The 25,206-nt window shown below is 31.1% G+C and overlaps 2 protein-coding genes across 3 annotated transcripts in view; both read left to right on the top strand.

Annotated features, from left to right (window-relative positions):
- Positions 1–25,206, top strand: part of LOC111675552 (prolyl 4-hydroxylase subunit alpha-1) — a 65,317-nt gene that overhangs the window by 23,194 nt on the left and 16,917 nt on the right. For both annotated transcript variants that reach the window (XM_046949178.1, XM_023436333.2), the window contains one exon: positions 9,160–9,397. In XM_046949178.1, the coding sequence (XP_046805134.1) occupies positions 9,195–9,397 (203 nt within the window). In that variant the 5' untranslated portion in view covers positions 9,160–9,194. The remainder of the gene's footprint in view (positions 1–9,159; positions 9,398–25,206) is intronic.
- LOC111675551 lies at positions 19,341–23,353 on the top strand. Its single transcript, XM_046949177.1, has 2 exons — positions 19,341–22,009; positions 22,709–23,353. Exons 1-2 carry the CDS (start codon positions 20,426–20,428, stop codon positions 23,042–23,044), a joined length of 1,920 nt encoding a protein of 639 aa, XP_046805133.1. The 5' UTR covers positions 19,341–20,425; the 3' UTR covers positions 23,045–23,353.

The raw sequence follows: 25,206 nt of genomic DNA, 5'->3' as shown, positions 1-25,206 counted from the left end.
TCAATACATGACTTTTTTAAAGTTTGCATATAAGTATTTGCTCTTGACAGACACTTGACTACTATTAGATAATAAATTATTTTTAAAAATAGATAATACTTGTATAAAATTTAATAGAATTTGTGTGTATAAGTAGTTTCTTTGAAATATTATATACAAGAGTGTATAATTAAAAACTACGGGGAATTTTAAACAGCGGGTGGTTTTTGTATTCGTCTTTATTAGATTGCAATATATTTATTTAAAATTATTATATTTCTAAGTATTAAAACTTCAAAAGCTTCAATTCAAAAGTTTATTAAGCTGCTACTTTAAACAATTATAATGAAAAGTGTGAAAGAGAGAATGCACAAATTTAATTTTTTATTTTCACTCCAATTTCCTCTAGAATGGTTTCTTCGTTAAATTTTAAATCAATAACTCTTGCACGCATTCAGGATACCGGTGTCCCATGATTTTTTTTTACATTTTTCTCAATTTAGATCGTTATTTTCAGTTTACAGCTACAGTAAATGGTTATTTCTAATGCTATGTATACACGATTGTTAGATCTTACAACGTTGGCAGCAAAATGTTCAGAAAATTTCTAATAATGTTGTCAACTTACAAATTTTGTCTTGCAATATTTTCGGAAATGCTTTTTCTGACAATGCTGCAAAAGAAAAATTGTAAGTTCAGACGATATTTAGACATTTTCTGAACATTTTTCTGACAACGTTGTAAGATCTGACAACCGTGTATCTTGGTTTTAAATGAAGATATGTAATTTTTTAGAATTGGATGTCATTACATGCTAAAAATTTTTTCCATTTGTCATAAAAAATGATCGATTTACGTCAAAATAAAGTGAGTGGTGAAGTCATATTCATAAGAAGTCTAGCGATTTAGTTTTGTGCCCAAAAGGTTTTTCACGTTTACCAAAGACTGAGATCAATTAGTTGTTTACATATACACGAAATAATAACACAAAGGGAAAAAAATAGGTTTTTAAATTATACACGCCTGTTATCAAATTGACACCAAGGTGTTTATAAAGTTTCAGAAACATCCGTTCTCAAAATTGCAACAATTCGTTGTCAAAATCTAAATAATAAGTAGTTCACCACAAAGGTAATTAGTCTTTACTTAGATATTTTTGAGCAAAGCACTTCCAAGTGCTATAGTAGCAGGCGTGGCTTCACAGGGGAAAAAAGGGAAATCCTTCCCCCCAAACCTGAAAATTTTCATTCAATATATAACAATGAGGAAAAAGAAAAGAGGAATATAAATAAAAAACAAAATTTCCGCCCCATCCAAACGACGGAGCTGAATCCCCGCCTGGCTAGTAATATTTTGATTTGTCCACTAAGTAGTATATTTTCAGTTTATTAACTACCTTATAGACTAATCTCCTGTCTATTAAATGGATTAGTTTATTAAATAGGTCTTAATGTATTTAATGAATTTAATTTGCTCAGAATAGTTTAATTATATCATTCATCCTGTATAACAGTTGATTTATGAGAATAGACCCCTAACACTAGTTTCATATAAGACTTCTCCTGCGTTGTTCATTTTAATATGTTGGTAAAGTATTGGGAATATATAGTCTACGGTCCAAAATCAAGATCACATTGTGGGATCTTTCAAAAATTGTTCCAAATATTCAAAAGATCATATGAACAGGAATGTTGAATTATAATTGTTCAGCTCATCTCAAATCGGTTCAAATACAATGTAGAAAATCATTTCAAAGTTGATGAGTATATCGTGATGATAGGTGTATTTTTATACTAAACTCAAAAAGGCGTCTCAAAAGGCCTTCGATGAAAGAGCGACTGAGAAAATATTTCTCAGTTCCTTTTGTGTATGTTATGTATACAAATCGATCCAAATGTGGACCGAAAAAAACTCGTTATATCAAATGGAAAAGTATACTATAAGTATAGCTTATATTTTAAAACCGGTTCAAATTTATATATTTCATATTTACTGTTTAAGAACAGTCGGTCTATATTTTCCTGGTTGGTCTTGAAACGATCATCAAAAAGTCTTACAGTTTAAAATATTATGTAATTTTATTTTATAAAACAAATTAATTACTTAGTTAAAATTAATTGCAAATTAAATTATATAAAAAAATGTATAATTTGAAATCAATTTTTTATATACCAATAACTTTCAACAGGTTTTCATTAATATTTGATACATTTTGTTTTTGTAAATCTAGACAGATTTATCCAAAATTTTTTGAAAACAAAAAAAGAATCGCTGCAATTGAAATGTCTTAATAGATTTTTTATTGACATTAAGAAATTTGCATTTTAAAAGCAGATTTATTCTACTATTAAGGCTATTCACTAGCTGCCATAAATATTTTAGAAATAGTAATTTTCTTGAATCAAACAAATTAATCTGTCATTTTAAAAATCTTTGTTATATTGTTAACATTTCAATATGATTTAAATTTAAATGAAAATTTCATTAATTCGCATATCTTTTTTTCTTAAATGTTATTTGTTCTTAAAGGTTAATGTACCGGTTTCTTAGGATTTAATTTGTCGGTGATATGATTTTTTTTAAATGATTTAACAAAACTGTGTTTTTTATTTAATAATTTGTTTTAAACCGTGTTCTAATTTAACAATAAGATAATAATCTTTTGAAAACAATAGAGAAAGCATAGACTGGTTATTTGCTTTTAATTTTATGGTTTTTTTAGAAATATCTATGTTGTTAAATAATGTTTTAGTTTTAGCTTTTAGTGATTATATAACAGCTCGTAACTTATGGAAATTAAATTGAAATCGTATTGTAGATAACTGGAAGTAATAAAATATTAAATGGATCAATAAACTAATGGAGAATAACTTTAAAAATATATACATAAAGTAAATTTATAAAATTTGACATTTATATTGGGAAGTATTAGAGGAGGAACTTTTTAGAAGCTATGTCTATAGACAGCAACTAGTCTATAGATAGCTACTAGTCTATAGACATCCAATAACCAAAAGGACTATTTGACAGAAAAGTCAAAAGATAGATAATCTGTTAAGCTAAGACTAGTAAATTTAATAGTCAATAGACTAGTTAGAGGACAATTGACTAGTTCATAAATTAGTCAATAGGCTAATCCATAGACTAGAGTAGTCAATAGACTTGTTTATGAACTAGTAAATAGAATAGTCGATAGTTTACTCCATAGACTAGCATATAAACTAGTCCATAGACTAGTCTATATACTAGTCAATAGATTATTCCATATACTAGTCAATAGACTAATTCATATAAAAGCCATAGGCTAGTTCATAGACTAGTCAATAGACTAGTTTATAAACAATTTGAAAGTCTGGTCTATAGACTTGTACTTATCTTTTTAATAGATTAGTCAAAAGACTAGTTCATAGACTAGTCAATTGGCTTGTACATTAACTAGTAAATAGAATAATTAATAGACTAGTTAGAAGGCAGTAAACAAGTTCATAGACTATTTAATATACTTTTCAATAGGCTGGTCCGAAGACTAGTCAATAGACTATTCCATTGACTAGTAAATATAATAGTTTATAGACAAGTTAGACGACAGTTGTCTATAGTAGTACTAGTCAATAGGCTAATCCGTAGACTGGTCAATAGACCGGTACATAAAATATTCAATAGATTTGTTTATGAACTAGTAACTAGTGGACTAGTCAATAAACTAGTCCATAGACTACTCAATATACTAGTAAATAGATTTTTCCATAGACTAGGCAATAGACTAGTTCGTATATAAGCCAATAGGCTAGTTTATAGACTAGTCAATAGACTAGTTTATCCATAATTTGAAAGGCTTGTCTATAGACTAGTTAAGTCCTTAACTAGTTCATACATTAGTCCATATACTAGAATAGACTTCTTTATGAACTAGAAAATAGTCGATAATTTACTCCATAGACTAGTCAGAGATCAATAGACTAGTTCATAGACTAGTCTATAGATTAGTTCATAGACTAGTTAATAGGATAGTTCACTGCCTAGTCAATAGGTTTGTCCATAGACTAGTGAATAGACTAGTCCCTAACTAGTGAATAGACTAGTCCCTAACTAGTGCACAGACTAGTTAGTAGATTAGTTTATATACTGGATAATAGAGTAGTCTATAGGCTAGTGAATAGCTTAGTCAATAGAGTAAATGATAGACTAGCTAATAGTCTATGCAATAGAAAAATACTCATATTGGTAAGAGTACTACTTAGAAACCTAAAACTTCAGTTCTCCAAGTCTAATTTGCTATAGTTTACAACGTATTTATTAAAATTGGTATCAAATTGTTTATCATTTTAACATTCACTATTATATTTAAAAAAAACTCTAAAAACTATTTTATATTTCCATTCAAATTTCTAACAAAACAAAACGTTTCGATTTATTAAATTAAGAAAAAAACCTAAACTAAATACAATAATTAAATTATAAATAAAACATGTGTTAACCATAAAACACACTCCTATTTTTCGTAAATTTTTTGGCAAATTTAAATACATAAATTTATAACCGTTTTAATTTTATAAACCGTTTAAATTTAGTTCAAAAACCTTTATCAATTAAATATGATTTAAAACATAACTGTTGTTATTCTTAGTGTTATGCAAATTATACCTTTAATACCCCCTTTATACACCCAAAAAATAGCATAAATCGGTTTTATTTCAACTTGTTTTCATATGTAAATTTTCCAGACTCTGTAACAAAGAGGGTCTGTGGAGAAAAAAAGAATACACAGAACAGAACCTATATTCAAATTGAAATTAAGCTGTTTTATATTATACGGTGTTATACGGTATTTTTTTGAATAAAAACAATACAACATACAATGGCCTACAAATAACACAAAAATATATATATAATAATAAAGTTTACATTGTTGCACAATTTTCTGTTTGTTTTAATTTTTTATTTAAATTTTCGGTTTAGCTAAAAAAAATTGCAAAATAATGACTGTGAAATTAATGCGTAGGTTTGGTGAAAAAAAGTTGTACATTATTGCTTAATTTGTAGATTTTATTGCAACAATAAAAGTTTTCATTTATTATTGTTTTTGCAGTCTTTTTTTACTTTTGCATAAATTAATAATACAATTGAGTGTTTTTTGTTTGTTTCTGTAACTGTCATCATTTTGATTTTCAACAATGGATTTAAATCTTTTTGTTGCCAATGCGTAAACAGTTCAGTGAACTTGAAATTTTTCTTTTATATATGCGATGTAATTTTAAAATAAACAAAAAATAAAATGTGGGACAAATATATTTAGCTGATTATTAAAAAAAAGGGTAGAAAACACTGAATTGACGACAGGCTGTCTGTTGTGCAGTAATTTGCAATAAATTGAACAAAGTTTTGTTGAGTTTATTAAAAAAAATAATATATTTTTAATAACAGCTGAAACCAGTTAAATTGTTATTAATGTATTTTTTTCATCTGTTATAGCCGTAACTTAATGCATTTCCGATTGGGTCTGTTTGTACTTCCTACTCAGCTTTAGTGCGATTAATACTATCCATTAGTTTTTGGTATTTTTTTTTAACCTAAATGTACTTGAACCCTCATAAATAAGCCTACCAATACTGATCAAATATAGAACTTATGAAAATTTAACCATATTTCACCCTAACCTTATATATGATTTTTCACTTAAATTTTAACTTTCGAAATAATTAACTTTATGTTTTTTGGAGGATAGTACTTGTTAAGATCTCTTTTTGCAGATGTAACCATTGGTGGTTAAGTAGTTCTAAGCGGTGAGATATTGAATATTTCATGAGGCGAAAGAAAAGCGCCTAGTTGCTGACATTCGCAAAGTACATGTTCAAAGGTTTTATCATGCATTTCGCAGAATCTGCATAGAATCGTCTTATTGTTACCAAGAATGTGCTGGTGATATTTAAGTCCACATTTTCCGCCATAAAGTCTCGTTAGTAATGATAGGCTACTTTTCTTCAGTAACAGTAACTTTTAGGATATATTGGCTGTCTGAGTCCTGATCCCTACGCGTGGCATATTTCCTTGATGATAGATCCCATGTTGGGGTATTGCAATCGGGAGGTATAGAGATGCTAGTATCTTTAGTCTACCATGACTAAAAACTGGGGATTCACTACACTCCTCGGCTTGTCCTTGGGGTCTAAACAGAGAACCACACAATCTGGTACTACGGGTACCCAGTAGCCCACAGGACTGTGTCCTGGCTGGTCAGTTGGTTGAGGTTCCATTGGGATCCACGTAGTTGCTGTTTTTTAAACTCAAATTTGTGGGAAGAGTAAGTGGCGTTTAAAGGACTGATGTAAGGTAAACTCAATATTTCGGGATAAGTACGGTGCTGTTGCCGAAGACAACAGATACCCCACAGAGGAGTGACTGTGTGACTAAGCGTTGGAAATGGGATGGTGTCGTAGATATACGTAGTATACCTCACCCTACTCGTATACTTAAAGTGTGTCTTATATTTTTCTCTTATGAGTGCGTCAGAAAAATGAGAAGTGTGCTGCGTTGAATGATGATGGATGAAAGGAATCCAGAGTAAAATCTGTTCATGCCGGAACTACCACAGTGTGTCCCTGTGAGTAAGAACAAAGTTTCGGCTTTCGCATCTGCGCGGTTGTAATCGGAAGTGATGTTTTACATCTCGGAAGTTAGATAGCTCAAGTACTTGAACAAAGTGCTTGTACATGGACCGGCTCATCCATGTACAAAAATTGCACAAAGGAGCAGTGGTGGGTTGTTACTTTTACTCACCCAGGGGTTGTTAAAGTACCTTCGAGAGGTAGACCTGCGCCATGTACTTACGTAAAGCACCTAAATGTCTGAGTTCTAAATTTGAATATATATGAATCCCATTTTTTCCTAATGAATCCTTTGGGGATACCAAAGAATGTTTGCCAGACAATCTGCTCTTTCATTGCCAGAGTGTTCTTTATGGTCAGCTACCCAACATTGTGTTTACACAGTTCATTTAGAAATGTCAAGCAGTCAAATACAAAACCCGGCCAACTGACTATCCGATATTACAAACATTCCCTTATATACATTGTAATTGCATAGATTGAGGAATAATTACCCATAGAGATGAAATTTTGAAGAATTACGCCATAGATTTGTAGATTTGAGAATTTTAGCTCCTATAGTTTTTCAGATGTACGAATTTTTCCAGGTCATGGAAAGAAGCTCTACCAAAATATAGTATTCTGTGCTCTTGCAAAGTTAAGCAGTCACATAGAAGCTTCTACAGTAGCTATAACGTGGGTGTTGCAGATAATACAGTGACTAGTAATTACATCAATAAGCCTTATCGAGTTTTTACTAAGAGAGAAAATAGTCCTAGTCCTATCCATTGTCAAAGCGGGCCAGATCAGTATCGATATTGGAATACCTGAATTTCTTCTTACTCAAAGCCCAGTTATCTATTAATTTTAATAGGACCACCAGGGAAGTGTGAATATCCCTTTGCGCAAGGGTTAAGTCTAACTGGCCAGAGAATAGATAGCTAAGTAATTGAGTAAAGGGCTTGTACATTGATCGGTAACAACATGAAATGCCGACTGCGCGATCTATGATAGTCTCATAGAGGCTGTGCAGAGGTGTGATGAGTCATCTCAATCTTAACATGAGATGGAACGAGTTCTTCGGTTGCGGGTTCAGTTCTCATAGAATTCTTAAATATGATATTTTTAACCTAAGAAACTGAAGAGGCGTTTGTGCTGATTTTTGTAGCAACCAAAAATATTGGTCCTACTCCTTAAAGTATACCAATCGTTTCAGAATGATTTAAAAACTTCCCTTCAGAAAATGACTTGAAAATCAATATTTCACTAGTATTACGATGAAATTCTGGGTTCAGTTCTATGTTTTCTTATAAAACGTAAATCTTAATGTAGCATTTAAATATAAATTGCAAATATTTCTAGTTCGCTATAAACAATATGTACTGTATCGTACAAACATCAAGCCAAGATTAGATTTCATTCAATACTTTAGTAGTCCATTAATTTTATAAAAAAAAAACATAAAAAGTTCTAGTTTGAGTTAATGGCTTTTAATTTATTTGTTTACTTTGGATTTTTTTAGTTTTAAGAAATCTTTTTATAGCTGTTATATGATATATATTAAGCATCTTCAAATTTCTTAAAAACATAAAAATTTTATCTGATTTAGAATTTGCACCTATTTGAAAAAAATTAAGAAAAAGAAATAAAACAGGTTCAATAAAATTATAATGTTATAAATTTCTAATATTTTTCTTAATTGTAGCGGCAATAAAATTTTGAACCGGATTACAAAGGTTGATTATCTAAATAAACTGAAACCATCGATGATCATCGTACGTTACATAGGTTTAGTGGGGAGATTGCTTTTGTGGATATTTGTAACTCCCCAAAATATTGATTTCGCAACAACCATTTTAAGAAATTTATGTTTTCTGAAAATCTCTTATTTTAAGCCTGGATAAAGGTCATTTTCCAAAAAACAGTCTGATGGTTTATAATTGTCCAATTTACAATCGATGTCGTATCGTTGTAGCGTTGTATATCATAAAAATTTTTCAAATAAAATTTTTTGAAAAAAAAATCACTAATAAAAAAATTTACGACATACTACAATACAACCGTACAACAGCGATTGTGAATTGAAACAAATAAATAACGAAATTGTTAATTGTAAATTCCTACAGAATTAGTTTGAACATTTTCTTATAGCAGATGTAGAGTACATATAGTCGACAATGACCGATTGTAATCTTATATGTTTTTATCTTTTATTTTTGGCTTTTCGCTTACAACCAGTTTAATCTTAATAAAATATTATAATTTATTTTAATGTTGGCACTTTGACTTACACTTTTAATTAATTTTATTTGTTTTAAGGATTTGTTTTAAATTAATTTCTTTTTGAATTGTTTACTGCTGCCAATAAGCTGTTAATAATCATTTAACACAATTTATGGTTTTAATTGTTTACATTCAAGTACCGCTTGAGAATAAATAATAGATTAATTTACGATATCAAATAATTTACGAAGCATTTAATTAAAAATTGGAAATAATTATATTATTTGAAGAGGATTTTTTTTTGAATTGAATTAGACAGGAAACTGTTTTAAATCAAATTATAATAACGTTTTTTTATTTTTTCTTATTTCAGATTTAACTATCTGCCATCTAAAAAAAAAAACAAATATGCTGCAACTGCGACGAAAGAAGACATTTTCCCTGCCATTACTCGCATTAGTTTTCCTATTATGCACCATCAAATCCATAAACACAGAAGTCTATACCGCCTTGGCGGATATGGAAGAGCTATTAGAGACTGAATCTGTATTAATTAGTAATTTAGAGGGTTTTATTAAGGTAGAACAACAAAAGTTGGATTATTTAAAAACGTAAGTAACTAATGATTATTTTCCCCCATCAAATTAAAACTAAACTTGTTTTCACAAAAAATACTAAATACATAATTAATAGAACTAATTAAGACTTACTAATGAAATCATTTATCACACATCAGTTGTGGCATATTGCATATTATTTCAATTTAAAATTCAACAATAAATAAATTATGCAAATATCTGCTACCGTGATATATGGATCTATCATATGTTGTGTTAAAAAACACTTAACATAATATTTAATATAAAATTTGATTGTGTCAATTAAAATTATTTTTTTTTTATTTTATCTTTGAATTTATATTAAAATTGAATTGTTTTAATACGTATAGGGTAGAAGGGGGATCATTCGCCAAAGGGGCACATCTGTCAATGCGAATAACGTTAACCGTTAGTAATCGATTTTATCGCATTATCAAATTTTGTTTTCGTTTATCGATTATCTATCATCCCTGAAAATTTGAAACATTAACATTACATATGATTGGAGCCAGACATGATTAATTGTTTTTCAGAGGGCTGTGAAAATATTTCACTGTGTTAACTTTTTGTACTAACTTTTTTTGTTTTTGTGATAGAAAAAATATATTGGTCCGTATTAGAAGGTCAATAATAGTGAACAATAAGACATAATAATATTTTCGATAATATAATTTGAAGACCGAAAAAAATTGAAACTAAACCCCAGAACTACCCGTGGGGCACACGCGCCAAATATATGTAATGCTTGTGATGTAGAACAAAATTTGGTTAAAATATAGAAAAAAAAAAAACAGTAATAATTTGTTTTAATTTTTTTGTTAAGTTTTGTGAAATAAACAATAAATATCTGGTTTATTATACTTTGTTTAATGAATTAAGGTATAAAACAGCAAAATAAGTTTTTATTTTTATAATTTTTTCTTTTATTTTACTAATGACAAATCTGCACCATCACCTTGGCGCATTTACCCATGGATGGGGCGGTATCGCTGTTTTTGGTCAGTGCGGAAAATTTAAAAAAATATGTTCATGAGGATGACTTAGGAAAGATTGAAAGGAATTAAACTAAAGCCAACATATCTAAGTATCCGAATCAAAAAATTAAGAATATGTATTGTGGTTTTAATTTGAGGCCGTCTCAAAAAAAGTGGCGTATGGTCCCCCTTCTACCCTACTAGTATTTCATTATATAACAACTGCATACTTTTAAATGAAGGTTTTAATTGTGTTGAAAGTTTTAATTTATATACTTGAATCACGTAAATTGTGGAAGTGATATGATATATATTTAACACCTCTCTTTCCGTAAATCTCTTTTAAATTAACTTTGTTGTTGAACTCTTGTTTATAAGTTCAAAATTGATCGCAGTATTTCTTAAATGCTCTGAACCTTAATACGTGTAAAGGGGGTTTTACATTCAAATACTTTGTATTAATATCAGAGTGTGTAAGGGTGTAAGAAATCTCATCAGAGAGGGAGAAAGTTAAAGTCTGTCTGTCTCTGCAGTAAATTTTTACAAGTGCAGTAAATTTTTACAATTTACTATCGGAATGGAACTTAAAATAAATGATCACTTTCCTTGGATTGTAGCAATCAGACTCGAAGTCACTTAGAACATCGAAAAGTGACCCCTTTAATACGGGCGATTTTGTGAAATTGCTGTTCGTGATTTTGTTAAATTGCTGTTCGTGTAGTCGTTAGTGACACGATTCTTTTTCTTCAGCACCTTCTTGAAGCCGGAACGGCTGAAATCGGTGGCGGCTGGCCGCCGGTAATATTTTTCAAGCTGCACCGCCGCCTTCGCCTTTCGGCTCAAAAGCTAAGCTGCCTTAAACCTAGCCGCTGATAAAGATTGGAATCACACATGTATTTCGGAAAATAAATTCATCAATTTGAACGGAGTTGCCACTATTTTAAATTATTATTGCAAATTGAAAAGTGTTGCAATATTGTGGTTAATGTTAATTTTTCTGTTAAAAAAATTTATATAGAGACAGGTTTCTATATAACAAAAGAAAAGTTTAAATTGAGCCGACAATTTAGCCGCCGCCGATATTTTCTATAATAAGCCGCCGACCTAAAATGGTTGCGCCGCCGCAGTCGATCATTTTGCATCGGCTTGTATCTCTGATGTCTACACTGATCGATCCTGTTGAAAGCTTTTTTTACACTCAAAAGATATGTTCAATTCAGCAGACGGTGTTACTATAATTCTTATGCCCAGAATATCAAGAATTTTTGATTTCTTAATATTTATACCACTCACACGTTTGTGAGTCAAGAAGCAACATAGGGCAATGCGGCCGTTGAAAGCGAATCGATTAAACCGAGTCTATTAACTCGAATCCGTTCAGAGATTGTAACTAAGTCGTAGTTAAGCAATTCGTTAATGTTATCCCTTATTGCTGTAATCTCCAAATGGGCATGGCCTATAATTGGGAGAATAAAATTAGTTTTTATGGAAGTGAGTCATGCCATATTCCAACGGCTTAGATATATTCAGAGACACCACTTTTCTACGGCCCAAATGGTAAATCGACTGACACCATTTTTCCGATATAAATGCTAATGTAAGATAGCTCGATCGTTTTAGCAAAGTGCTATAAGAGTTTCGATGAGCCGATGATAGAGCATGTTTTCTTGATAAAAGAGCTTATATTGGTGTTATGGCAACTATAAACTGGTGAAGATGTATTCTCGGCCTTTCCTTGAAATGATTTGACACCAAAAAACTACATAATATGATACCACGAGTACCTATATTCCACAGGTCAGAGTTTCAAGCTTTTTCTTGTCACGGATATAGGAAAGGTCAGTTTGGAATGCAATTGGTGCCCCTTTTTTAAACCTAAATTTTTGGAATGGTAATTCGGAATGATAATTCGCAATAAGTTCCATGCTGTTGCCGAGGCAACAGTCAGCCCACAGGTGAGAGACTGTGCGACTAAGCGTTTGAATGAGTTGGCGTCAAGTGTATAAGTATGATACTGAATGGATATAGGGGTATGCGGACCTTATCTACCCGTGATGCTTTGGTGTTATTTTTGTTCTCTATAAGTGTGTCGAATGAACGAAAAATGATGATTGATAAAAGGTATCTGAAAGAAGTGACGCCATTAAATTTTTCTTATTTATCCAGCTAACTAATCATAGCTGGATACCATATTTACCTCAGTATGTTCTTTGTGACTAAGAACAAGTCCACGATTTATTTGATGGTTTCGGTCTAAGGAATACTTCTCATGGTGATAATTCAACAGAGGACCAGCGTGGTTGTAAATAGAAGTAATGTTTTTGCATCTCGGAAGTAGTTTCGTATATTTCAACTAACATTACATTTAAAATATACTTTAACATCGAATCGAGTTTCCTAAAAAAAGTTCCAGGAAACATAAAATAAGGCTTATTTTGAGTAGGGTGACAAAATCTTTTATTTTTCTGGGAGTTGCTTTAATTGATAAAAGTAAAGCACATACTCTTAAAGTACTTAACCTCAACACAATACACAAGTAACTAAATTCGTTATTACAAAATGCAACAAAATGCCATCATTCATTATTAGATAATGTTACTTTTTTTCTTCAAATTTAATACCTGTACCAGGTAATAGTAATTAGGAAAGAAAAAACTATACCTTTGTTAGTTTAATAGCCATATGCAACACGTGCTATATTTGATCGGATATCGGTTATGTACTTATAAACGTATACATATGCTGTTTTTTATTTCGATCCAAAACAGCTGTTGGGGTGACAACTAAAATACAAACACATTTTACCAGTATACGCACAAGGATAACAATTAAAGGTAGAAATACTTTCTTTCAGTTATGCAGGGTGTTTGTTTACGAAAAAAGGATTCAATAATTATTGAGTTTTCTACTAATAAGAAAAATATCACCTCCGAATGTCACCTTCAATAAAGAATTTAAAATGTTTTAGAATTTATAAACAATAAGCTGATGTTATTTAATATTACACCAACACACTAACATATTTGCAATTCCAAATAAAAACAAAAATTTGCAAATTATCTCAATTAGTTTAAGCCAACGTACATATCAATCACAGAGCATCCAGAATTTACATTTGGACACACAACCAAATTTGTAACTGTAAAAGACCACATACAGTTTTTACCACAAAACATTACTGGATATATATATGGTTTTACAATCAAATTAAATTCCTTAATTGTGAACACAAATTAATATTATTTTCAATGTTGTGAGTTTTTGCAAAATAAACATAAAACTAAAGTCGACAACAATTATAAATAATATAATTTTATTTAATGCACATGTCATCAAAAAAAGGACCAGAAGAATGACTACAAATTTTAGGTATTTTCAGCTTTATTTCTTCTACTTGAGTTTTTTTTTATTTGTTTAGCTTCATTGTCTTCTTTATATGTATAGCTGTCGGATGAGTTAGTTGTGTTTGAGTTGTTTGTCGTCTGATTGTATGTACTTTGAGACATAACCACTGGTTGAGGAATAACATATGCCAACCAGAAGTAGTGCTATTGTCCGCTTTAGGGAAGTTATTTTGAATACAAAACAAAAGTAACAGCAACAACTATAAGAAGTAACAGAAGAAGAGGAACAAAAACATGGCAAATAATTGTAATAAAACTGACACAACAATTAAGACTATTAACTGAAATAAGTTTTCACGTAGGTGTGTGTATCTTTTCTGTGTGAGTGCTCATATGCAGAGCTTTCAAATAGTGAGCTCTTAAAAGTGAGATATTGGCTTACAAACACTTATATGTACTAAAGAGTATTGAGATACAACTCAGGTTATTGTAGATGTTGAATATAGTAAATTCTTTTGATTAAGCTGAAACCTTAAGTCAGGAGATAATGTTAGACATACTTACCTTTTGCACCCCAGACTCAGAAAGTAATTCACACCGATATTATATTGCATCGGGTCATGATATCATCTTGATCTGCAGAAAGTCTTCACTGAACACTGCACTATAGACGCTGCCCTTCGGGACGATTCGATCTGAGTCAATACTGATGAACGTTGACAAAGAATTTGCAAACGTATGACAACACTGTTGCCAAAATTGCAACAAATCGTTGTCGAAATCTAAATTTTATACACATCCGTTGTCTAAATGTAAACAAACGTGGTAAGCTAACTACTAACTAACAGATATCATGACCTAATTATATTGCATCGGGTCATGATATCATCTTGATCTGCAGAAAGTCTTCACTGAACACTGCACTATAGACGCTGCCCTTCGGGACGATTCGATCTGAGTCAATACTGATGAACGTTGACAAAGAATTTGCAAACGTATGACAACACTGTTGTCAAAATTGCAACAAATCGTTGTCGACATCTAAATTTTATACACATCCGTTGTCTAAATGTAAACAAACGTGGTAAGCTAACTACTGACAACGGATGTATCAATTTCGGTACTTTTCTACCGGTTCTTCTCTCTGTGTAGTTAAAAAAACATAACAGGTATTGACTCGGGAATTTTCTCTGTTGATCATAGTTTTCAACAGATTGTATGCGTCATCAATAATAATTCTAAAAATTGTCATAATGAAAACAAGTTCTCGTATGATTCTCTGGACCATTATTATCTTGAATGTAACAGGAGTTGGTGTGTCATAATGTTCATGGACAGGGTTATGACACACCAATAAGTGTTCATGGACATTATGACAATTCTTAAAAGTGTCAAAATGTCCATTAACATTGTGACAATATAAAAATACAAATTTATTTAATTTATTTAGAATTTTAGAAAGAAAAACTCATATCCCGTAGAGAATTTCTCCTAAAATTGGTTTATGTCGGCTTTTGCATTCCTTGTGTCCTGAATAGAAGGCCTTCGTCCGGACGCAAGCATTCTGGGGTATTTCGAGTAACGAGTGTTAAATTAAGCATTTTTTTCTGAATGAACACTTTTAAATTTATGGATTTAATATCACACTGCTCATAGATATTACGACATAATGTCCATGGACTCTATGGCACTTTTTGGTATGTCATAACGTCCATGTACAATATGACACGCCGCCGTTATAAGAGTGTATCTGCGACACTCCTTCGAACAACCTTTTTTCTACTTTTTATACAAAATTTTCAAACATTTTCAAGATTTCGCCTTTTTTGGTAGAAAATATTCCAAATTTTCTGTTTATTATACAAAATTTTCCTAAAATTTCTTGAAACTTTTTGGTATGTCATAACGTCCATGGACATTATGACACGTCGCTGTTATAAGAGTGTATCTGCGACACTCCGTCGAACAACCTTTTTTTCTACTTTTTTTACGAAATTTTCAAACATTTTCAAGATTTCTTCTTCAAGATTTATAAATAATTTTCCAAAGTTGTATATAGAGTAATATTAACTACAAATGATTTCATTATTTTAAAGCGCTGTCAAAGAGTAGGTCTTTTTGATGCCAGTTTAATAATGTTAAATACAAATTTTTATAGTTATATGGCACGAGCCACAAAAAAAAAAAGAAACACCATCATCATATTAAACTTAATAATCATGCTAAAATAAAAAAAAAAACTCCAACGAACAAAAAAAGAGGAAACAAATGAAGACTGTTACACACACTCATCATAATAAGACGAATAAGTAAAAGATGTTGATGGAAAAGTAAAGGACCAACAAAAACCAGCATTGAATATGAATGTGTAGCAACCGACAAAAAGACAATAGTTTTGAAACAGCTGACAGCTGTTTGGATCCTGTCTTTATTGGAAACAACAAAAACAATAACAACAGCAGCCACCACAATACAAACACACACTCATTTACTTACTCTTCTTATCGCCTTGATATACATATGCATGCTCTCTACAACAACTAGAAGACACAAATGATCCTTTAATATCATTTCGATTTTTCATTGTCGTTTTATTCTTATGATGATCATAATTTTAAAGATTTTAATTTAAACGTTTTTAATTTTTTTGATATTTTTGTTTGATACTCGTATTTTGGTTCCTACCACATCCGTTTTTCATTGTGATTGCAACGAGTGTTATGTGGTAGTTGTTATTAAGTTTTTTTTTGTTTTTAAGTTGTAGTTTTTGTTGTTGTTTCGATATCAAGTTGTTTAATCATGTGTGAGTATGTATCGGTGTGTTATTGTATCCATATACGTACATATATCCTGTTTCCTTTAATTTTTCTGACAGGGGAAATTAAATTCATTATTTTTTTTTGTATACCAGCTTATATATTTGGAAACAATGTACATACGTATGTTTTTTATTGTAGTATGTGCTTATGTACAAAAATATCTACTGCTAATGGAAAATATTTTACGTAGTTCTGGTTTTTATAAACAAAAAAAAAAATTATTATGCTAAATGATAAGAACTTGTTCTTATTGTTTGTCCATAATATTAAAGATAAATAAAGGAATTTCGTATCCTTGAACACCTTTAAAAATAAAACATTAGTTTTATATGTTTATGCTCACATATATGTATGGACGTAGATAAATTCCACTAACCAATTAAAATATTTTTATATAATTGTTAAAGTTTTAAAACTTTGTATTCATAATAAAAAAGAGTCCATTGAATTATAAATCTAATTAACCAAAGTTTAATCATAGCCAACGTTTACTTAACCCTTACACATTTTCAACCTCTAAACGTACGTATTTTGAAAGAGTAATTCGAAATTCCAAGAATCCGTCTACTGTCAAAAGTTCATGGTTTAAGGTTCTGCTGTTTGACCTATTCGGAAATGGACAAGTCAGTCAGTGACTTAAGTCTTTCGGATATACAATGATTAGCGTAATATGTTCATCTATGGTCAAACGAATCAATTAAATAATTTTATTATGGACCAAGGTGTTGGTTCGGTAAGCAGGTTGTCTATATTTTTACATATGCTACATTCCAAGTCCATTATATTGTTAACTTTGTGATACCTGAAAAGTAGTACACTTGAACCTAGATTCTTTACATCTAATCGAAATCAGTTTGTCGCACAAATAATCTAGTTTATGCTTCAAATAAAAAATACTGTGTAAGAAATTGAATCTTAGTCTCACGGGGGCTAAGAAAATAAGTGACAATCTTTCTTTCCTTTTATTTTGACAGCAAAAACCGTTACTTATTACATTATTATACCATTTCTTTTGTAAATCATTGAAATATCGGACTGGGGACCACCAAAGTCCTTATTCGATTCATGTGCGTTCGTCTATCTAATGCAAACTCCAAGGAGTGCAATTATAAGAGTTTAATATAGAAAAATAGGAAATATCGGTTTATGATTTCACATAATTTCCCATAAAAGTCACCTCCATCAATATATTCTATATGATTGAAGTTTATAGACGACCAAACGGCTAAACAGATTTTCTTTAAATTTTTGAAAGTATCTTTCTGTTGGCGAATATCATTCCGAACGAATTGCTCTATAATTTGGTGTATGTTGCATTTTGCATTCCTTAAAAGGAGTCTCCTGGCCTTAGCCCGGCCGCTGGAGTGTTAAATTTCAGTTTCGCTAAATTTTTAAGTCCATGTACACTGACTTAATAAAATGTGTCATAATGTCACTTGACATTATAACAAACTACCGTATTTCTGTATGTCTGAAAGAAACTATAAGCTACTTTTTATTTTAAAATTTTAAGTGGACGAGGAGCCACGCCCACATACAAAATATGTATTTAAAGTTGCATTTCTCAGAAACAACAGCTAGAGTTCAAAAATTCTATTTGAAGACAAAATGGTCGGAATGATATGTATTAAACAACTAAGAAACTATTTCAATCAGTATATCTGAGAAAATATAACAGTTAGAGTCCTCCTTAAATATTGTCGAAACCACTTTAGTGTCAATATAATTATTTAGGACAAAAAGTGGGAAAACTATCAGTAGTAGGCGTGGCATCTTGAAAACTATTAGAGTTAAAATCTTTAAATTTTGTACGAAGATCTTTCATATTCATTTGAACATTTTTAGTAATTAGTTTAGCGGGCTACCAATGTGGATAGCGTCACCTCCCATATGAATTAAGTACAAAAATTCGTTTATCTGAGAGAGTAATAGAACTAGAATGTAATAAAATACAATAATTTCAACCTTTAAACCTTTTAGGTACAAAAGGGCGGACTTTCAGATCCCTCATATGAATTATATAGAAAAATTTTTTTATCTGAGAAACTATTAAAGATATAGCGCCTTATTCATAACGATTTATAACATGTTTATAAGACAATTTTTCTTACAATTTTTTTTTGATAAACCTTTGATAAATTCTTATGAATAAGGCAGAAAATCTTTAAACTTTTCACGATGAACTTTGACATTCATGAAAACATTTAGAAAAAAATGGGCGGACAATAAGGGGATTTGGCACTTTCCTTATGAATTAATTACATAATTTCGTAATCAGGGAAACTATTAGATATTTGATTCTAGTTCTAGCGTTCATAACGGTTTTGTAAAAACTAACATTTTTCTCCTCATTTTCAACAGGATCTTATCCCCCTATAAATTGGGATAGGGTCAAACCAATTTATAGGGGGATAAGTTTGAAATTCTAAGGATTTTAATTTAAAATAAAAATTGTTTATGTTGTGTCTAAAATTTCAAACTTTTAGTTGACAAATTTTATGGGAATGAGAAGCTTCTCCTATAAATATTTAGCATATGGATGGATGCATTATGTGAACTTTTTAGGAAGCTGTTTGATTTATCTTCCAAAACACACCTTTTTTAAAAGATTTATTATCAAAAATTGTTCTAAGTATAATCAAATTACACACCCACATATTCAAATTGATTGAATTCAAAGCAAAACTAAGAAAAAAAAAACTAAAATAAATCAAATTGAGAATTGAAATAGGATATTCCAGGGAAAGTTAATGAATAATAATAATAGGTTTATAGTGTCAATAAAAATACATATACATACATATTTTTTAAACAAATACATTTAAAACATAATATAAATATTTAAGAGATTTTTATAAATTATAAAAATCCAAACTAACAAGGTGTCAAAAATCAAAGAAAATATGTGGGGGGTCAGTTAGGTTTATGCCTAAACAAAATCTTTACCTTTTCATATCTAAAAAGGGGTGGTTGGTGGTTTATGTTTGAATGAAAAAGTAACGGTCGTTTTATAATATCCTAATGGTACGAGTTAAAAGGAGAAATATTATTATTTTTCATTTGTTTAAACAACTATATGCAGGGGTTTTTATATATGTACAACAATGTTAGTATTTATCGGTATATGGAATTATTTTCTAAAAAAAATTAAGTTAATAAAAGCCGGCTGCGTTTGCGTTTTTCTACAAAACGTATAAAATAATAATAATAATTCAAAAAATTTCAACCCTCATTCCATGGCATTACCGAGTATAACACGAGTCAACGACTTAACAATGTTTGGAAATAAAATGAAATGAGTTGTTTGTTAAACGAGTAAGTAGAATATTTTGGTGTTTTTTTTTTCTAGTCTATCCATAAGGAGCAGATGTTTCCTTAAGCGGAACGCGCCAACCTTATTACACGTGTATTTATATTATGTGTGTGTGTTTTGTTGTGTGTGCGTGTATGGATTGTAAAGAATTGAAAGTTGCATGTTATACTACTGGTGGTATCTTGACATATAAAGAAAAAAAATTACAAAATAAACTCTAAGGGGGAAGAAAATTTTATTTGAGCTGAGCTCTAAGGCTGATGACGATCGATATACATGGTTGAATATTTAACGTATATTTTGTTTTTATTTACTTGTCAGTCCGTCCGTGACTTTGTTCTGTTTGAGTTAAATTTTGTTGGCTGAGTTTCGAAGTGAATTACTTGCAACAACTGCAGTTAGTACATCAGTCTTGAAAAATAATTCGGAGAGTGAACACGTTTCGGTTCGAAAAATTAAATACCAAATATTTAAAAAGTTTGTTAAAGACAATCCAAAAAAAATAAAAAAAGAAAATATTCATGTTTTTTAAAAGTGCTAAAGTGGAATTATTAAATTAAAATCCCCATAAAAAAAGAATAACAAACAAAATGTCTAAACATAATTATACAAATCCGGCTTTTTGCCAGAACAGTGAATTTTATCCCGTGCCTTCGGCCAACAAAGAAAATGTAGAATCAATTTATAATCGTAGCTTACAAATGAATTTTAATTCAAATACAACGCGTTATGATCCGCGCGAAGGTCCATTGCGTATGCAACGAAGCATGTCCACGCGTTCGGTGGCCATTAAAAAGTCTATGGTCGAAACTTCACCAGCTGTACATCAGCAACAACGTATACAACACCATCAATTGCAAGAAAAACAACAATTGCAGTTTTTGCAGCAACATCCAACGCGTCCTATTAAGCCTCAAAATTCTAGTCGTTTGAATGAGTCATTTGAAACTAGATCGGGTTCTGGCCGTTATGCTTTAGTGCCTGTAGAAGAGTTGCCTCAAAATCAAAATAATCGTTATGCCATTGTGCCCGGTCCACCATTGTCGAATATTAACAATCGCGCTTCTCCCTCTCCCCTGGTGGCTAGCAGACGTTATGCTAAATCTCAAGATGATTTAGATCGTTATTCATCACAAGTACAATTGGAGCCGGAAGAGCCGCATTCTTTTCATGAAGATCCCTCGGCAGCTCCTTATGCCAGTTTGCCACCCATACTAGATCAACCACAGTTACAACCTAAACGCAAAATATCTCTTCAAAATCGTCAATCTTCTGTGCAAAACTTACAGCAGCAACCACCCAAAATTAAACATGCCTTTTCCAGTGATTTTGGCAGCAAAACTTTTCTAGTGGTAGATAAAAACTCTAATCAAAAATACCAAATGGTGCCCACCGCTGAGGATGAGGAATTGGTAGATGATAATCATGAAATTATACAAATGCACAATGGCAAGGCGCATCGTTATGCCATGATACCAGCCGAGGATGAAGAGGATTATGAACAACAACGAGAGGAAGAAGAGGAGGAGACTTGTTTAAGTAACACCGATCTAAATCGCAGTGAAAACTTTTTACCTCGTGGCTATGAACATTCCCGTACACCCATGCGTACCTCTACGCCCCAAAAGGGTACATCTATGGCTAATTTATGCTCTTATCCTAATACCCCGCTTAAAAATCCCCAAGCTACAAAAATGCTACACGAACTACTCTCCACCCCTCCGCGCAAAACCCCCGTTAAACCTACAACCCGTTCTCAGCACAATACACCCCGACAAATGTATGCTTCTCAAAGAGATTTAAGAATGCATTACGCTCAACAGAATTATCAGCTACAAAATGGCACCCAATCAGCTCCTCCTCCACCACCACCCCTTATGCCGCGTAAGAACTCACAACTTTCTCCACAAAGACTGCACTACGAGACGGTAAAACCGTTAACAAATGATCGTACTATGGCTGTTATACAGCCCAGACTAGCGGGTTCTCGCATACATCCTCAACTCGAAGAGGAGGAGGAAGAAGATTGCAGTAATATACAGCAGAAGCCACGCAATAATAATTCTTATCCTCAGAAAATTGCCAATGCTACTATAACATTGGCCATTGTATCGTTAATGTTGGTCTTGGGAAGTTCCATGAATTCGGCGTTAATTGTTTATATGATTGCTCATGTAAGTACTTTAAAATTAAAGGAATTTATATTTCAAATAAAAGCAAACGGCAACAAAGAAGATATTTGAAGGAAATTATTATCATCAACTAGCCACGCTATTGGTTCTTAGGGGATAAATAACGAGCTAGTTAAAACACTATTTTAATTTAGCACGGTGTTATCCGTGCTAGATCAACCAGATTTGAGGTCTATTATATAAAAGTACTTTTTGATGCCATTTATTAAGTTTTATGTCAAAAACATTTTGCAAAAATACTTTTTTTTCAAATTGATTTGATGTTATTCTCATATTGATTTGATTTCATAATTACTAAGCGTTCTTTAAATCAGTACTTTTTTTTTAAAAAAGTACAACTTATTTCGAAAATCCTTATTGAAAAACAACAAAATCCATTATTAGTAAATTGTTTAAAAAAATACTATTTCCGAGTACATTTACTAAAACAATTTGTAAAAGTACAGTCATGCATAACATGCATACAATTTAGTGAACATTTTTCTTAAAAGATACTTTTTAGTTAACTTTTTACTAAAATTGATTCAAGTTAAACAATTAAAGAAAGTAATGACATAGTATCTTCAGAATCATCTAAACTTATAACTGAAGTACTTCCCTAGAAAGTCCTTTGTTGGCCGACGCTTTGAATATAATGGATTTTTAACATCAAAACTAACTAATTTCTTCTTTCCATTATAGATGGGCAAATCCTTTTATCTGCAATTCAGTTTAGTGGCTGCCATCAGTGGTGTAGGTTTGGGTTTCTTAGGTTTTCGTTCGCGACATTGCGAATGGTTACCCAATCGTAGCTATACTTCGGGTTATATCTTAGTAACCATGTTCTGTTTGCTTAAGTGTTGTGGTCTTTTAGTAATACTAGTGTTGGATCCCTATCCTGGTTTACCGCTACATGATGTCACCACTGGTATTATTTTAGGTCTATCCACATTCACCATGTTTTTCATTGGTCTGGGAGTAATTGGTACCCTATGGTGTTATCGTCCTCCACCAGATAATCGTGTTGATGTTGTGTAATTTAAGTTTTAAACATTATTTTAATATGTAATTTATTTCAATTATTTTATTTTTTTTGTTTCGTTTTTTTTTGTTTTGTTTAATTTTTTTATATTTTCTTATTATTATTTATTTAGTAATAATTTAATAACATGTCATGACGGCTAAAATACCAAAAAACAAATCTTATAATAATTCTATTTTAAGTAACCCTCCGATTAATTTCGTTTTCAAAGACTGTATATAAAAAAGAAACTTATTAGTTGTTAAGTATTTAATAATTTAAATTATAAATTAAATTATTGTTTTATATGTGTATGTATATGTATGGTGCAGTTAATATGGTTGTATTAAAAAAGTTTAATTATAAATAATTAATATAAATATATATTTTTTTAATTTAGTTTAATTATACTTTTAAGTTAAAATATAATTTAGTGATTTAAGCATGTTGTATTATATATATATATATATATTTAAATAAATAAAAAGTTGTATATCTTTAATTAAAAAGTATTTTTTTCAAAAATTTGTCTTAATAATTATAGATTTGATGGATTTATACCGAAAATAATGGGGATATTTAAAAAGTTTTTAAATTCCAGAAATTTATTAATTTTTTTGCTATAAATAAAAACTGGATTAACAAATAACCCGTTAACATTATTGTAATAAAATACAAAATTTTTTCTAAAAAAGTTTATTCGAAAATTTTAAATAATTGCAAGTTTGTATTTAAAATTTTTTGTGTTCAAATCCCTCAAAAACTTTGTGTTCAATTAGAATATTTACCAGCATACTAAATTTGGACATGCTTATTGTCAAGAGGCTTTTGGCATTACTTCTTTTTCGGGTCACCCCCTTGGATTTTTGTGGTTCTACTGACTTTTTGGCCTCTACTCTTCTTTAATCTGTAAGCATTATTTTAATGAAATAGAAAATTTGTTTCTAAAAAATGTTATATAAATAGAAAGTTTATTCGAAAATCCAAAAGTCTTTGGGTTCAGATCCCTCAAAATTTTTGTGTTTACTTAAAATACATAACAGCATACTTAACTCGGACTTGCTAAGTCTGAACAGGCTTTTCGACCTCACTTCTATTTTGGGTCAACCTCCAGGACCTTCTGCCAACCAATTGGCCTCTAATCTTATTTCTAATTATACCAGGCATTCATGAAGACAGCTTTCTCGAGTTGTGTTGTAGCCGATTATTCGCCTATAGATTGTATGATGTAAATATTATCTCTAGAAAAGTATTCGTTCAAAGCTCTCTTCCCCCCGGTCTTATATACAATCTTTTCACCTGATATAGTCCTAATTCAAAAGTCTTTGTATTAAAATCTAGCAAAATCTTTTTATTTACTTAAAATATATATGAGCATACTAACTTCGGAATTAGTCCTTATTAGGTTTCGAAACAATCTGTATTTCGGGTTGCTAAACATGACCTTTGTTGCTCTAGCCACCAATTGGTCTCTGGTCCTTTTTATTCGGACCTGGCATTAGTGATGTTAACTACCTTGAGCTCTGTTGCCGCTGATTGCTCCCGTGTTGTCAATAACCCATATCATGTAAAGATTATCGCTCCTACAATACCGTCAGGTCTTAGATTTGTACTTGTCACTTAATATCGTCTTATTTATCTTATGGCTGTCGGTTAGCTCCATATTTACTCCAATCTTGTTTACACAGTCCTTTCCATGTATAGATCTGGGTTTTTGAGAGAGGTATTATGAGAGCGACATCCAAGAACATCTTAAAACATAGATAATGAAAACTCATACAGGGCAGCTTTAAATACTGCCCACGTAAAAGCAGTGGACAACCCCATCAATACCCACCGTTTGTACCCCACCCGGTGCAAACGAGGAACAAAACCTAGAGTGGTATTGGCACAACTTAGATCGAGATGATGTAGCCGTTTAAACACATACTGGTCGAGAATATACCTCTCAAGATCTCAGTCCTGCGTGTGGCACAGGCCCATAATGTTCTACAACTTTTCAACTGTAGGGTAAATCCAACTCAGTTGCAACCTGAATCCCTTTGGACTAAGTCGTTAGATGAGTCTCTGGGTTTAGATATAACGGAGCGAGGAAGAAGAAGAGTGGGAAATAACTACTACTACAACACATTCCGTTATTGCATTGACTTCAGCTAGGTATCTAGTGTTTTGATTAGTA

The sequence above is a fragment of the Lucilia cuprina genome, chromosome 4, assembly GCF_022045245.1.
Source record: "Lucilia cuprina isolate Lc7/37 chromosome 4, ASM2204524v1, whole genome shotgun sequence".
In the NCBI taxonomy this organism is placed as follows: domain Eukaryota; kingdom Metazoa; phylum Arthropoda; class Insecta; order Diptera; family Calliphoridae; genus Lucilia; species Lucilia cuprina.
Note: the sequence above shows the minus strand (reverse complement) of the source record. Positions and strands in the feature narration are given on the sequence as shown.

What these genes read in the sequence shown, in the direction of transcription:
- LOC111675551 (XM_046949177.1), top strand. Translation starts at nt 20,426, where the DNA reads ATGTCTAAACATAATTATACAAATCCGGCTTTTTGCCAGAACAGTGAA. An exon ending in TTGTTTATATGATTGCTCAT is followed by an intron (nt 22,010 to 22,708) that starts GTAAGTACTTTA and finishes TTTCCATTATAG; the next exon opens with ATGGGCAAATCCTTTTATCT.